General features: G+C 43.8%; 1 protein-coding gene across 1 annotated transcript in view; it reads left to right on the top strand.

Annotated features, from left to right (window-relative positions):
- maml3 (mastermind-like transcriptional coactivator 3) overlaps window positions 1–15699 on the top strand; it is a 111084-nt gene extending 95385 nt beyond the window's left edge. The window contains exons 4-6 of the mRNA XM_056371273.1: window positions 7925–8191; window positions 9817–9895; window positions 11406–15699. Of these exons, the coding sequence (XP_056227248.1) occupies window positions 7925–8191; window positions 9817–9895; window positions 11406–12508 (1449 nt within the window). The 3' untranslated portion in view covers window positions 12509–15699. The remainder of the gene's footprint in view (window positions 1–7924; window positions 8192–9816; window positions 9896–11405) is intronic.
- The last annotated feature ends 1112 nt before the right edge of the window (window positions 15700–16811 follow it).

Here is a 16811-nt window from a genome sequence, read left to right as displayed (position 1 = left end):
TACAACGTACCCAGACACAGCCTCTCTCCCGCGTGCAAGTGTCTGCACGTGTGTCTTTAAGGTCTCCATGGCTACTGTTTCCAGGGTGATTTACTGTAGCACCTGGTCCCTCTCAGGGTGGTACACTCGTCTGCTCGCCACAATCACTCCCCGGCCACCAATGATCTCATCCCTTTGCTCAGCTCACGCTCCCTCCTCCTCCTCTTCCTCCTCCTGGCTTGTTGTCATGAACATGATTTACTCCTGTCTTCTGTCCTCTCACTGCTCGTCATATTCTGCTGTCTGCGACCATTTATCCTCCTCACTAATAGTATTCACAAGAGGGAACTTGGGGAGGACTGAAGCAACTCTGTAAACTGCTCTGCAGGATCCATCAAACATCAGTGAATAGTTGAGCTGAAACAGTCGTTTAAAATAATTAGTTGGTTGACATAAAATGAATTTCGATAACTTCAATAATATTCATCACTATAAATATAATTCTTTTTGGTTTTTAACAAATCAGGCAATTTGAAGATGTCACTTTGGGCTTTGGGGAATAGTGTCAGCCATTTTTTTGTATTTTATGCTTTAATGTATTATGTATTGATGTGTGTCAAGTAACCCTGTAACAGACAGACATTTTACTCAAAACCACAAAGGTACACCCCATGGTGTCACTACAGGAAAAGTCTAGGGATCACCACAGTCTGTAGGCCCAATCCTTTGGAGGTCACAAATGTCTGTGCAAAATTTCATGGCAATCCATCCAACAGTTGTTGAGATATTTCAGCCATTAAAGTATTAGCAGCAGACTGACCGACCCACACTGCCAGAAAAGCTGAGCGTGGATTCTTTGAAATAACCTGTAGATTTCTGAGAGCCAGTTTTCCACACCCTGTCACCATGTCTGCTGTAGAAGATACATTTGTTTGTAGGTGTTGAGGCCTGGGTGGAGCTGTGGTGAAGTCAGGATGGAGAAAAAGGCTGAGAGGAAAGCAGTAACAAGCGATAATATCCTATGAAAGGAACAGTGAATTTACGTTAGAGGCATATTCTTTGTGCTATCTATGGTAACGTGGACGTGCACAAAGTAGTAAAAGTCATATAGCTTTAGCTTAAAATGCTACAACATTAGTCTATAGTATGAGGATATAAATCTTATCTCTAAGAATAGAAATAAATAAATAAATCAAAGTGTTTGTTGGGTAAACTGTAATTTAAAGAATTCCATGCTGCATGACAGCTAACAAGCATGAACTGACATCCCAGGCTCTGTGCTGTCTGTGGGTGGCATCCTGTATATGCAGAGAAATCCCTTGGTTAAGCACAGTGCCTCCAAACAGCATTCATGCTGCAGGGATTCATTTACTTCAATTGATCCACTCCTGTATGCCTACATGCATTTCACAGCAGCACTGCATGGCATCATGTTGGTTCAGTTATGGTTAAAGGATGATCCCAAGAAACCCTCTTAACCCCGTCTATTGTTTTGGAGTCTGTGAGGGGAATTTTGCAGCAAAGGGTTGTGTGTATTTCATTTTGACGTTGCCCCTTAAATTATACGCGAGTATGTGTGTGTCTCTGTGTGTGTGTGTGTGTGTGTGTGTGTGTGTGTGTGTGAGATGGAGAAGATTCAGAAATAGGCCAGTTAGGGTTTAGAGCAGAGAGATGTTAGAGATTAAACAGACCTCTGTGGGGAGCAAGACTCCTCTCCAGCAGTTTAAATATAACTCTCTTCAGGGAGAAACTGTGTAAGTGTGTGTGTGGGCTTGTTTTACTAAAATCATGGGGTCCAAGAGCCCACTATATTTGTGGGGTCCGACAGATTTGTGTGGGCCAAAATGCTGAAAACCACAAGTGTGAATGGCTTTTTGAGGGTGAGGATTAGAATTAGATTTGGGTTGGGGGTTAGTGTAAGGGTCCCCACAAAGATAGGTGTACCAGGGTGTGTGTGTGAGAGAGAGAGTTGTGAGGTTAAGGTAGGGGAGTTCTACAAATGAAAACCTGGTGGCTATGAATCAAACCACTAGCTTCATACCTTTTACTGTTAGTGTGTGTGTGTGTGTGTGTGTGTGTGTGTGTGTGTGTGTGTGTGTGTGTGTGTGTGTGCATGTGCGTGTGTGTGCATGTGCGTGTGTGTGTGTGTGTGTGTGATGTCTTCTTTACCTTGGGTGCTGTGGGGATAGTTTAATACTGTGAGGTCTGGCTCCACCATCTGCTCAGGGTTAGTGAGTATGTGTGTTTTTGTATGTGCATGTGTCGTTATGGATCAGTCAGCAGGTGCTGCATAATACTTATGTTTTTACCATGTGCTCTAATACACAGCTCACTCGTTTTTTTTTTTTTATCAACAAATATTTTATTCCTTGACTTTTACGTCAACCATATTAAGCAGTGAGAAATTGGAAACATATGATTAAACATACAGCAGGTTGTCTATTTCTCCCATATGGTGACTTTGCTATATAATGGGAACAAGCTAAGATTTCTAACTATGGGACGACTGCTTCTTTCAGATTATAGCTGTAGATGAGCCCACTGCAGTCACCTATCCAGCTGACTGTCCGTGGGAACCTGTTGTCTGTTGTCTTTGCTCAGCTGGAGTCATAGTCTGTCTTTACATCATGCACTTTCTCTGGATTGAGTGTTGTGATTTACTTAAGTTTGCTGTCTAGAACAATAATTTACAACAAGATGAGTTGAAACTTGCAATCCGCTGGTCTGCAACGTTCTGAAATCTGCCAGTTTACACTGCTGCAACTAGACAAGACCGTGTATGGTTTCCATAGCAACGACTCTCTGTACTTCGGTTCCAACCACAGCTTTTCAGACTTTTTTGTAGCTGATACTTTGTAGCATCTTATAATAGTAATAAAGTAAATAATAAAATAAGGAGCTGAACCGTTTTACTGCCAGGTTTGGGCACTACTTTTGCTAACGCTAAGCTATGTCATCCCTAAAAAAAGCACTTACCACAAACACCCAGACGTGCATTGTGACAAAGGGCAGTTTGTTTTCTTATTTCGTTTGAGTACATTTTACGGCTTGTGTCATGCGGCTCTTCCTCAAACAAATTGACGAGTTCATTCTCTCTTTCCCCCGTCCAAAATGCTCCCATATCGACCAGCTGACCGTTTGTAACGGACTTGACCAGCTGACTATGCAACAAGCTGACTGGCTGTTGAAACAGATGACGTGCCTTCTGTTCTGAAACCAGCCACTGGCGCCTTGACAAGCTTATGTAAGCTGATTACATGATATGCTACCAAACTAGTGGAGACATCACAGAATCACCTCATACATGTTAGAGGCCTAAACAGTTAATCGATTAGTCAACTGAGGGAAGATCAATCTGCAACTATTTAGAAAATCCATTCATCGTTTCAGTCATTTTTCAAGTAAAAGTTCCAAACTTCTGTTTTTCAAATATGAGGATTCAATTCTTAAACAATCCCTAGATTGAACATTTTTTGTTTTTGTTTTTTGGACTGTTGGTTTCAGACAAAACAAGACATTTGAAAATGTCACCTTAAGCTCTGTCAGAATATAATCAGAGTTTTCTTTCACTATTTCTGGACATTTTATAGACAAAATGATTTGTTGATTTGTCAAAAAATGAACACTACTTTAATCAGTAAAGAAGGTTGAACATCCATGTTTCAGACTGTGGAGTGGAAACTTGTGTTGTCAGATGAAAACTGTCATCTGGACAAAATGAAAAAAGGGATGAATGTGGCAAAAAATCTCCAGATAAAGAGTACATGGGTTTTCCTTGCTTCGCACTAGTTATTCGTCCTAATGTAGACACACCACTCCAGCAACTAACCTCCACTTCTTGAGGCATCTAATTCTATTACTACCAATGTTTTGTTTTTTTTTTCAGCTTTTTCATTTGCATATTACTCCACTTCTCAGACATCACAGGGGTCAGAGTGCAAGGTCGACCAGTGTGAGGCTCAAGGACATTCAGACATTGATAAGCTCTGGCTGTGAGAGGGATCAAACCTGTGACCTTCAAGCTGGCCACACCAACCAGAGACACGCTCCATGCATCTGCAGCAGAGACTATCATCTGCTGCAACATCCACCTCTGTCTGGATGCAGAATCCAAATCTAATGCAGGCAGATGCACTTCCTGTTCACTTTCTCAGTTTGATTGCAGCCATAGTCTGCAAAGCATCCCGTCATCCATCCATCCATCCATCCATCCATCCATCCCTCTCTTTCTACCGTTCCTGCTCTCCTCCTCTTCACGCTCCCTCCCTCCTCTTACACAAGTGGGTGACAGATGTGAGCCACTATGGAGAGCACATAGACACCTAGCGCTTTGCTGCCAGGCGCCGCTGCTCTTATAGGGTGTGTGTGTGTGTGTGTGTGTGTGTCTGTGTGTGTCTGTGTGTGTGTGTGTGTGTGTGTGTGTGTGTGTGTGTGTGTGTGTGTGTGTGTGTGTGTGTGTGTGAGTGAAAGTGCATGAATGTATGTTTTTACGCATCATGTGCAGTTGTGTTTCACTTATTGCCTTCATGCAGGAGCTGTAAGGCATCACAAAGTGCTGTAGTAGTCTGTGTTTGGATTTCGAATGTGGGTGCATGTATGTAGCTATGAGTGAGGGTGCATGGCAGTGTGTGTGTCTAATATATACATATATATATATATATATGTGTGTGTGTGTGTGTGTATGTATGTACAGACACATTTTGCTCCATGAGACAGGAATGAAATGGACAATCCCCCCCCCCCCCCCCCCCCTCACTTACACACATGCGCACACACATATCCGCTCACTTCATGTGTAATGTAATCACCTGGGCTCTCCATGCCTCCTAACCCAATAAAGCTGACAGCCTCCACTACACGCGCACACACACACACACACACACATGCATGCACAAACACACAAACAAACACACACATCCTCCGGAACAACCTGTGATACATTTACCTCTCGTTTCATTTCATCCTCTGTTCCCTTTCCTCTGCCGTGTTTTTCCCGCTACAAACTGACTTTGTGGCAGTCGACAACAGCTGTTGCAGTTTCAAACTCCAGCTTCTGGAGTTGCCGGTAGTTAGCAGCTAACCATTGAGTCTCATTAGCCGCTGACCCATTTCTTTTGAACAGCACAGAGTTTGGGGACTGACTCGAGTCAGTCCAAAGTGCCAGAATTAAGCATCGGGGGAGGGACAGGGAAACAGAGACAGAGAGAGTTGGATTGACAGGGCTGAAAGAGAAAGCAGACGGACTGACTGTGGATCCTCTTTGTTACATTATTCAACAACATTCATGAATTGGGACAGAGAGGACAGAGAGAATGGAAGATGGACTGATAAATAGGGAAAGAAGAGGTCGAAGAAAGTAGCAAAATTGTGGGATGACTGTGAGTGTGCTTGTGTGTACAGTAAGTCTGACTTGTTGGGGTCTGCCCAGCGTTGCAGAAGGGTGACCAGGCGCGGCGGCCATAACCACTCCTCTGAGCGCCATCTGCTCCTCGCCACAGCAACTGTTGCCAGGGTACCTGCTCTCCTCTCCTCTGTCCCACCTTTTATTCCTCCTCTTTTGGCTTGTCACCTCCTTGCTTCCTCTTGTTTTCCCTCCCAAAAGAAGACCTGCTCTGCTTTCCTCCTGTTCTCTCTCTCTGCGCTCATGGCTTCCTAATTTCCTCACACATGCTCTTTTCTCATCCCTTTCATTAATTTAATTTGCTTTTTCATTCTAAAGAGGATACCTGCTTTCTATTCAATAAGCTTTATTGGCGTGACATTCAATTCATTGTATATTAGCAACGCTTCAGCGAAGTACTAATAACACTGAAATAATACTGATACTGCTGCTAATGCACTTGCTTTTTTTCACATTTTTCCTCATGTGCTTTTCATTTTTGCATCTTTATTTAACAACTAGTATACACACTGTACTTTTCTGTCATTTCTCCAGCTAGCTGATACTGTGCTATTACTGCCGCTTCTCCCCTGCAACACACACTCACACACACACGCACAGACACACGCACACACACACTACCTTCACCAAAATCTTTAATTCTCTGAGACTTTTCCTCTCCTCTTTCCTATGTAATCCATCTTCCTTCCATTCCTTCATTCCCTGGCAATTGTGTGGACATGACTCAGGGCCCCCTGTCTACACAGGGAGAGAGAGAACCAGAGGAAGAGTGCAGAAAGGAGTTTGATGGTGGGGTGTTTAGAGAGAAAGGAAGAAAAGAGGTAGAGTGAGTGGGGGAGAGGGAGAGATCGTAGATCAGAACCGTCATGATTGAGCCATCTGCTGAGAGAGGCCAGTGAGACACACACACACACAAACACACACACACAAGCGTGCTTAAAGATCACCACTGCCACCCGTTGGGCATTTTGCGACACTACACCTCTCCTTCCCCTCTCAGCTCCTCCACGGCATTGTCTGAATGCTCTGCTGCCATCCAGCAGGAACATGCCAACCGGAGATGAGACACGTAGCTCTGAGCATCGATCAGTCTGGTCTGGCTGTCTGCTGAACCAGTCTTAAGCAGCCGATTCTGTTTGCTCCACAGGGTCTTCTTGTGCTCTAATATATGAGGTTTATCTCCACCTAACTCCTTTCTAAGAAGAGCGGAGCCTCAATACGGATTATGAGGCTTTGGCTCTTTCAAAACATATTGAGTATAGTGGTGTGTTACAGATTCTGGCCAACGCTACAATTCACCACTGTAATCCTGCTTTTGCTGTTTCATTCTTTCCCTGCAGTTAAATGTGATTTGTTGTACACTGTCTGTTCCTCTGTCTGGCTGTGGGTGGCTGCGTGTGGTAGTATTTTTATATGTGCAAACACTCTTTACTGCCCTGAATCGTTCATTCTTCTCCTCTCAGGCCTTTCCTCTCTCTTACTGCCGGCAGCGCTAAACAACGTCCAATCTCGTTCAGCTGTCTAACCTTTAATAGATTCATAAATGCTCCTCTCCCATTGGCCAGATCAGGCCATTTCATCCTATTAGAGATTAGCATATGGCTGAGTGGAGGAGGAAGTGCTCTTTATATGCTAATGATGAGATAATGTATGCAGCGACAACCCACCACTGCCCTGTTGGGAGGACTCAGGGTGGCCCGACGTGCTGAATCTTGAGGCAGTCCTGCGTCGATCTTGCTGTTCACTCTCATTCACAGACACCTGGACTGAGTCTTTGTGAACGTTTATACAACACAATGCTCGACTACAGTGTCGTGCGCAAAACAGACTGTGTTGAAGTTGTCGCTGTAGATGCCCCCGACGCTACAGGAGCGAATTGAATATGCATTCCTCCTGTACCTGATGTAGTTGTGTTACCTTCACTTGTGATACAGAGCTGTAACAATGACAGTGAAAAGGAGGGTTGTGTAATTTGAAAAGGTTTTGTGAGATGTGTAAAAGATCATTTGGCTCATTTTTGCTCAGTTTTACCATTTTAGATACACAAACATGATTAAAATAGACTTTACAGCAACAGTTGGACACTACTGGTAAATACATTCAGCCCATAAAATCAACACCACTCTCATACCTGTACAGTCGTAATAAGGCTACCGCTAGCAGCTAGTTCGGTTAGCTTAGCTTAACACAAACACGGGAAGTCTGGCTCTGTATAACAAACCAGCACACCTTAAAGCTCACTAAATAGAATGTTATATACAAAAACTGAAGAGTACAAAAAAGGATTTGACATTTTTAAAATATATAGCATGATCATTGATGCTTCAGAGGTTCTAAAAAGAAGCTTTTGTTTCCTTTGAGCAGATCCAACATAGCTGTTTCCAGTTTTTAGCTAACCAGGCGCTGGCTGTAGCCTTGCATTTAATGTGTGGTATCAATCTTCTCAAATCAGCCTATGCCAAATTTGTCAACCTATTCCCTTAACTTGCCTGATTGATAAGTGATTGACTGACTGACCAACTGCCACCGCCTCTCTCTGTGCAGGAGCAAGGTGTGGTGGGCATGTCACGACCGCCGGGCGCTATCCCTCCTCCTCACCCTGGTGGGGGTGTGGCCTCAGGAGTAGGCCCCAACCAGGGGTCGGGACCACCTCCAGGCTATGTGGGCAATCAGCAGCAGGCGGCCATGATGAAGCAGATGATGGCGATGGAGCAGGAGAAGAGGGTGCAAATGCACATGATGGAGCAGCAGAAACAGCAGCTCTTCAGAGAACAGAGACAACAGCAGCAGCAGCAACTACTGGCTGAACAGGTGAGGTTTTTCTAAGTCAATGTGCTCATACCATGAGGTTAGTGTCTGTGTGGGGAATTAAAAAAAAAAAAAAAAACAGGAAGGCCTGTGTGATTCATCTGTCATGCATGAAATTATAATTTGTGTGTGTGGGCATTGTTTGTATGTGTCTGCAGCTCTAACAAGAGCAGCTCATCCTCTCCTCTTCTTTACTGTTGTCTGGTTGCATGTATAATTACCCTCAACCAGCCCCCTCTTCACTACTTCCTTTTCATCTCTGCAGTGTGTGTGTGTGTGTGTGTGTGTGTGTGTGTGTGTGTGTGTGTGTGTGTGTGTGTGTGTGTGTGTGTGTGTGTGTGTGTGTGTGTGTGTGTGCATGTGCATGTGTGTATGTGTGTGTTTTTGCCACATGCTGCCTGCTGTGATAATGTGGTGTTTTCTTTTTATTTCTCTCTCTGTGAGGGAATCAAGTATTAAAGAGTTCTGAACTCTGAAGTCACCACCCACTATGTTGGTTTTAATTGGATCTGCAAAAACATACACAGACACGCAAACTATAGGTGACTGAAAGGAAACACATCCTGCTGGGGTTTAGTGTATGCTGTTAACTGGATGTCATACCTCTATTTAAATGAGCAACACCTTCTGGTGTCCAGGTACATGATCAGTCGCTGCTTTTCATGCTGCACGGACTCAGACTCCTTATTAATTATAAAACCTTTTTAAAAATTCCCTTTAATTTTCTCTACCTGCAGCATAATTTTGACTACAACAGAGTGTCAGGGCTGCTTTTAGATTCCTATTTGAACACTGATCACTTACAGTGCAATTTGTGTCACGCAGATACTGTACACTAATCTAATCCTGCTGGCGCACATCTGTCTCACCTCTGCCATACCAAAACATCTGCTTCACTTCTGCTTTACATCTGTCTCACCGTGACTGTATTCAACATCTGTATCAACTCTAACATACAAACATCAGTATGTCTGCTCCACCTTACCAACTTTAATCAATACATGGTAACAACTACTGTTGATTGTAACTGTTTCACTCTGTAATTAATAGTTTTGTTTCTATATCAAAAGCATTGACAGCCGCCCATCACGAATTATCCCACTTCAATCTGATGTCCTGAAATAGTTTATTTAATATGATCTAAAATTAGTTTCAACATATGTCTGATTAGCTTTTGTGAAGTGTTTGCATTTGTATTAAATAAAATGACTCAAATTATCAGACTGAGAATTCATTAATTTCTCTGTCTCTGAAATCATTAATTACACCGATAATTTCATCGCTCACAAAATATTGTGGAAGAAAACACGATCCACATGATGCTGTTATGTTGGAGGTATCAGTGGTGTGAGTCCCAGCGTGCAGACCATCCCATGCATGGTTTTTCATGCTAAATGACTTTGATTAATTAATTAACTTATCATTAAATACTTCTTTTTCCCAGTGTGCATATTGTAACACTTTTTAATTCTGTTAATGAAATCAAGTTTGTCAAACAGTTTTTACAGTGAAGTGTGACCCTGTTCTTGTGTGTACCCTATGATGATACCAAATCCTGAGTACATGACACACGTATGAGGGAGCTACATTATTCACTCTTCACAACTTGTCTGTGTCTGTGTCTGTAGCTCCAACAGCAGCAGCACCTCCCCAGACAGATGGGCCAGGGCCAGAGGAATCCATACCCCCAAGTCAGTCAATACCAAGGTGAGAGACACAAACACGTGCCTTCATCTCATCTGTGCAACGATGAAATGTATACAAAAAACACAAGAATGGCAGCACCCCAATAGATTTTCTAATAAAGAAGGCAAGACCCGACCTAAATTCTTCAGCGTCTTATTGACGACCACATTAGTAAATTGATTTTTGGTAAACCAGTTTCCAGTTCTCTGCAGAGCATCCAGATGGTTAAAAAAAAATAAATCACACATGCGTACTTGGTCTGCAACAAGTATGGTATACATGGTAGAGTGCCAAGGCATTTAGACATTTAACAGATTTTACAGTTCACTGTCGGCCATATTCACAGACAGATAGACACACAAACACATAAGAACATGTATGCAAACAGCAGCGCTGACTGAACATCACCCTGAAACCAAACCTCATCCTCTCTGTCAGATACATCAGTTGGCGCTCAGATGCTCTTCAGCCTTTCTCTCTCTGTCTCTCCTCTCTCTCTCTCTCTCTCTCTCTATCTCGCTCTCTCCGAAAAAAAAATATAGAATATTCCTGCTCTGCCTGTTACCACGGCAACTTGTCTGTCCTGGATCCCCCAGAGTTCCGGTGAAGTCAGAGAGATGGATGAGAGGAGGGAAGTGGGGGGGGTAGGTAGATAGTCTGGTAGGTAGAAGGAGAGGTTGGGAAGAAAGAGAGAGAGAGACGAGTGGGTGAGTATGATGGAGAGATGAAGAAAATGCAGAGAGGGAGGAGAGGAGTCAAGTCGAAAGCCATTTATAGCCATCAGAGAGACTGTCTGCGTGTCTGGGAGATAATGTGGAGAGGAAGAGGGGGCTTCAGCATGAATCCCTGGCCTACATATATACCTCTTAGTTCAGCGATCCTGCAGTGTATCAGTGATTCAAAAGCAATGAGTGTGGCACTAGCACCTGCAATCTCAGAATATTCATTTATATTAAATGAAGCAATGCGTTGAACATACATGGATGTCTTGCGGTGTTACGTTACCTCCAACTCTTCTCATTCCCGACTTACTTCGAGTCTGGAGTGTGTGATCCTCTTCGTTCTCGCTCCTCTGTTACAGTTCTCTCCGAGCTGTGAGGTGAGGGATTAGCAGAATGATGTCAGAAGTGGGTTTATTAGAGGATTTAGAGCCATTTCCACACAAGCAGACCTCCTCAGCTCTACTACTACCGAGCCTCTAATAGGAAAAAGCAGGGAAGTGAGGTGTTGGGGCTTTAGTGTGTTTAGTTTTATTTTACTGTGGTGGGATTTGAACTAAATTGAGAGAGAAGCATTCGTTTCCAGAGTAAACAGCTAGTCACAGAACATAAATCTTTGTCTCAGCACTGACTTATTAGATCAGTCTTATGTGCCATTTGGTGATTTAAGTGGATCTAGTACACAGGCTCCAAAGCTCTTTTACAAAAGTCCAGTTCCTTGGTGATTTCCGTCACCATATGTCTCTCTAATTTTTTTCCAACTCCTTTATCTCCGCTCCCTTGTTTTAACTTCTCTCGTTCTTCTTTCCCAGGTCCTCCTCAGGATCTGGCATCCAGGAGCCAGGCTCTGCAGAACATTCGGGCCGCCCGACTCCTACAACAGCAACAGCAGAACCAGCAGCAGATGGTCCAGATGAGTTCTGTTCAGAGCCAAGGGGGCTCTGTGGGACCCCAAACTGACATGGGCCTACCCTATGGCAACCAGGGGTCTAACCAGGGTTCCCTGTATGCGCTCAACCCCTCCATGAGCCAAATGATCCACCAGCAGCAGCACCAGAGCCAAAGCGTCCAAGCCTCCATGGGTCTTCCACCGCAGCACAACTCCGCTGGAGGACCGCCCCGGCAGGCAGGTGCGGGTCCTGTGGTCGGCGGTATGCCCGGAGGTCCTGGAGGTGGTGGAGCTGGAGGGTACGGGGGACAGGGGATGTTAATGAACTCCATGACCCAGCAACCCCTCAAAGGCCCTCCCAATGCCAAAGCCCAGGCACAGAGACTGCAAAGCATGCTGGGAGCAGGAGGAGGAGGCGGGGGAATGGGGGCGGGCGGCTGGCCGCAGCACCAAGGACAGAGTCTGCAGGCCATGGGAGGAGCAGTCGGAAGGACTACAGGAGGGGGGGGGGGAGACATGGTGGGGTTCAGCTCGGCCCAGGGTTATGGGATGCAGCCGGGTCAACCCCCTCGCATGGCCAAGCAACACTTTCAGGGCCCGGGACAGGGGATGAGCCAGGGGATGGACCCCAGGGTGGGCAACCCAGCTGCGGGTATGGGTGGCCCAATGATGGGCCCTCACATGGGCGGTCAGCCCAGGACCAACCAGCCCCGACCCATGGTCATGAACCAGGGAATGAACCAGGGGGTGATGGGCCAGGGGATGACTGGGATGGGGGGTTTCGGGCCGGGCCCTGGGGGGCCAGGAATGGGGGCAGGGGGAGGAGGAGGTGGACCTTACGGACCTGGAGGAGTTGGGGTTGCAGGTCAGCCGCAGGGCTACCAGAGGACAGCCAATCAGGACATGTCATCCTATGGATATGGGGGCGGGCCCTCAGGTGGCGGAGCCTTCGGATTGGGCGATGGCTCAGGGGCGGAGCTGGACTCAAGCGATGGTTGGATGGAGGAGTTTTTCCCGAGCCAATAGCCAACAGGGAAACTGGAGATGAGTTTTTACTGGATGAATTAAACATTAAAGTAGGACAAATTAAAACCTGAGAAAGAAACAAACAAAAAGGACGACACGACGTGGACTGGCATGTTTTTGTTTTGTAAAACATGAGCAAGGTTATAAATGAGTTTGTGTGTTATGTTTTGTTTGTGAGTGTGTGTGTGTGTGCAAGTGTGTGATGGAGCGAGCGATCATTATGTCTCGTGCATATTAATGAAAAACCAATATAGAGATTAAGAGGTGTGTTTCATTAGTTTCCCTTTTTTCTCCACCGAATGAATTTTTCTCATGTTCCAGTGTTTGAAAGCGAGCCTCGTTTACACAGCAGCGCTTTGAGCCCGAGCTTCAGCAGGGGCTGATTGAACACCGCAGACTGATGAAGGGGAAGGAAGACTTGTTCTCAAGACAGCCATTTATTTGTGTTTGTGTGTTTGTGCCACCCAGCTCAGTGCTTCAGATCTCTCAACTATGCGAAGAGCTGAAGGGAGTAGAAAGCACTCTCAACGCTCCCATTTCCTCTCTTAGATTCGTGCCCCTCCATATACACACACACACACACACATACACACACACTCACACTCACACACACGTACGCAAATCTGTCTCCCTCACACTCTCTCACTCTGGGCTCTTCACTTGATCTCTTTCTCTCTCTCTCTCATCCTCCTTCCATCTCTCCTTCCGTCTTTCCCACCCTCTCTCCGGAGACTCGTTCCTCACTCTCAACACTCCTTTCTCTGTTTAAATTGTGAGCATCACAACAGAACAAATGATGTTCGTCTATTGTGCCACACAAGCACACTCTGCCCTCTAGTGCTTTTGCTAGGCAACCGACCTGGGTGGCATTTTTGGGGGGGGTTTCATTTCCTGTGCGTGGCTGTGTATGACGGGTATGCATGTGGAGGAAGACAAAGAGAATAGGCAGCTAAAGCAAGCATTTGGAAAAGCTTACACACACACACACACACACACACATATATATATGTGTGTGTGTGTGTGTGTGTGTGTGTGTGTGTGTATACACGAACCAACAAACAGATAAACAAGCATCAGCCCGGGAGGATGAGCGGATGTGTTAGAGGCAGCTAAAAGAGCTTATATTACATTAAACCCTCTGCCTGTGTGACACAAACCACATCACATGCATCAGGCTGACACAAAGCAAAACGATTCGCTGGGCACTGAATGTATTCAAGCACCACAAGTGACTTCTTCTTGTTATGGGAAAAAAAAAATGCTTATTGAAAGCCCACCTACATTGTTTTGTTTGTTGCTGTGTTATTTCTAACAATGATGCTGGTTGAGTCTTTGTCGATTAAAAAGAAAAAAAAAGTTTAAATTAGCCTTCTTTTAGTTTGTGTTGTCTTCTGAATATCTGTTTGTCCTCCCGTCACACCACAGCCTTCTCCTCCATTGTGACACAGCTGGTTGTCAATCACCGTAGCCCTGCTTTACATCGTGGCTTCTCTTGTACCGCAGCTATAAAACGCCCTTGCTCCGAACTAGAACGTAACTGTGCTATACTGTAACACTACTGTGAAGAAATACAAGTTGTCCCCTTCCAGCGCTTTACTAGGAAAATGAACCACTGCTAAGCCTTGAGTTTGTTTTAGAGACAGCAGAGAAACTTCAGACCGCTGATTGGGCTTAAAGGGTGGCAACGGTTAGCGCCAGTTAGCATTAAAACAACCAGTGCTTCCACTGAAGTCAGTGTCTCCCCTTCTCTGAGGAAACTGTAGGCTTTACACCACGCCTTATGGCTTCATTCATCGTCAACAGGCTGTCCACTCTTTTGCCCTAATGGTTGAGTAATAAATATGTGTCAAATAGGTTTTAATACAGTAGTCGTTGGTAAGATAACACCTTACTTCTCTAACTGTTTTGTAATCTTGGTTAAAAGATGAATGAAAGCGAGTCTGTGCGTGCATTACTTTGTATTTAGCTCATCAGAGTGAAAGTTTAGAGGATGATGCTGTAATCAACAAACCAAAAAGCCTTCTTCTCTGTAAACTAACTCCTTGCCATCAACACATTTGTTCTCATGGTCGTTGGTGTTGTATAATCCAACCCTTTAAATACAAATCTTTAACCACCGCGCCCATTGTCCTGTAAGTGTTGCTGCGTTTGGTAGCACCCACGAATGAGGTTCTGTACTTTGGTTTCTGTCATGTTTGTGGAGCAGAAGTTCTCCGTCTCACAGTGTGGAGTTTGAAGGTCAAGGGCAGACAAATGTAAAGGGTTGTAGCATTCCCCAGTTTTATCAGGGGAGAGAATGGTTAAAAAAAAAAATGAAACCCTGTGTCGGTGTCTAGATAAACTATGGACTGTTTGAGCCTCCCTGCTCATACTTCCAAAACTTTGATAGCGCTCCAGTACTCCAGGCAGGCTCACATGAAAATTAGGAGAGTCAGACCAGTGAAATGGAGGCAGTGTGTAGGAAGACACCTGAGAGTAACCACTCCAAACTGGAGGCAGGACGGTAGAGAAACACTTCTGGGTCAGTGTTAAGGTCACAGCCTTTGTGACCCTTTTGTCTTCTTCAGAGTGAGGGTTCATGATATGGTTTGAAATCCCTTCAGGAAGAGAGGAAGCTTCCTCCATATATCATTATGTACCGGGACCAAGTCTGTAGACAACATTTTAACAAAAATTGTTGTTGTTGATGTTCTTTGTTTTATTTTATTCGTTTTTTGTTCTTTTTTTTTACTGGTGCTGACATATATGTGATTATGAGAAAAAGTATATAAAAGATAATGGCTATTTGTAAATATGTTTTTACAGGTTTAAATACATCAGATAATACAGTCTCTACTCTGTAAAGAATTTACTGTTTGTTGGAAAAATAGAGAAGTATTTTTATTTTTAAGTTTTTTGGTTTTACTTTTAACCCATCTGAGCTATGCCATTGCACTTCAGACAATGTCTTACTACTAATTTGTATTGTAAACCTCTTCTCTTTTTTGGAATTTTTTTCATTTGTTTTTTCTAGTTTGAGATTTGACTCTGTTCTTAAGCAGTGCTTATTTCTTTTTATCCTGTACAGAATTCTGAAATGTTAACAAAAGAGAGTTACAAAAGACATTTTGTTTGTTTGTTTTTCAAAAAGATACAATAAAGAGATAATGTTCTCGCTGATCATATTAAATAAAAGTTTCTGTTGTTCATTGTGTTCATTTACAGTCAGTACACCGCAACTGTGGAGGCCCAGAACGACAAAATGTAGTAAAAGGTTTTCAAGGAAGTCAAAAATATAACTGCCTACATCGACAACGTACAACTGACTAAAACTGAATTCATCAAAATAGTAAAATACAGTTCCCTTAATAAAAGAAAATCTGAATATGTTTGGCAAGTAAATGCCAACAAAGTTAGTTAACTATCACTATATTAACGCTTTTAGTTTAGTCTGCCATTGTAAGTAAAATCATTAAATTATACACATTTACAAAATGTCAAGGAAGGAGGACATAAAGTCAGAGACTTATTTCAATTGTTCTTGATGAAGACTAGAAACATGCACTTGAAGAGACGGATGATGTTATAAACTGAAATGCTACAATGCTTTAGCTACTGTTAAAAGAGTTTATACAAAATGAATGCAATATATGGAAGATTAACATCATGGCTGGTGTAGTTTTATGATGTTTAATGATGAAAAGTCTGGTGGTCTGTGTTTAGCTACCAGCGCCTTTCGTTAAGCTAGCTAGACTCTCTTCTGATGTTTAACACAAAATCTGGACGAATGAAACTTGTGAATGCTAAATAATTGCAGCTATAGTGAAAAATAAAGAGTAAAGTTTCACTTTATTTTATCAGTTTGTAGGTTATTGTCCATTTAAGGGCGCCATACATTACGACACCATGTGTGTGCATACACAACAACAACATCAATACTTACCCAGTTAGCTGACAAGCAGTCATTTCATTTCATTTCAGGGTCATAAGACTGACGGAGACAAATGCGCACTCATTCATGTAGCGCCTAAAACCAGACTGACTAACTACTGCAGTAATGTTTTGTCTAACAGACCTGATTTGCATAATTAGACTTGCATATGCTAAAGAGCAGAGCCTTAATTCTGTCTGGCAGTAATAGCTACGATGAATCATGGGCTCCCTGTTGGTGTCAGCAGACAGACAGACAGACAGAAAGAACACACGCAGGGCCGGGACCTTTTGGCTGTAATTCATCTTTTTCACGATCCACCCATTTCAAACTCACTCCTCCTCATCCTCTGTCAGCCACGCCCCTTTTCTTCATCTCTTGTCTTCGTCATGC

The sequence above is a fragment of the Seriola aureovittata genome, chromosome 3, assembly GCF_021018895.1.
Source record: "Seriola aureovittata isolate HTS-2021-v1 ecotype China chromosome 3, ASM2101889v1, whole genome shotgun sequence".
In the NCBI taxonomy this organism is placed as follows: Eukaryota; Metazoa; Chordata; class Actinopteri; order Carangiformes; family Carangidae; genus Seriola; species Seriola aureovittata.
The sequence above is the reverse complement of the archived record's forward strand: the minus strand, read 5'-3'. Positions and strand labels throughout refer to the sequence as shown.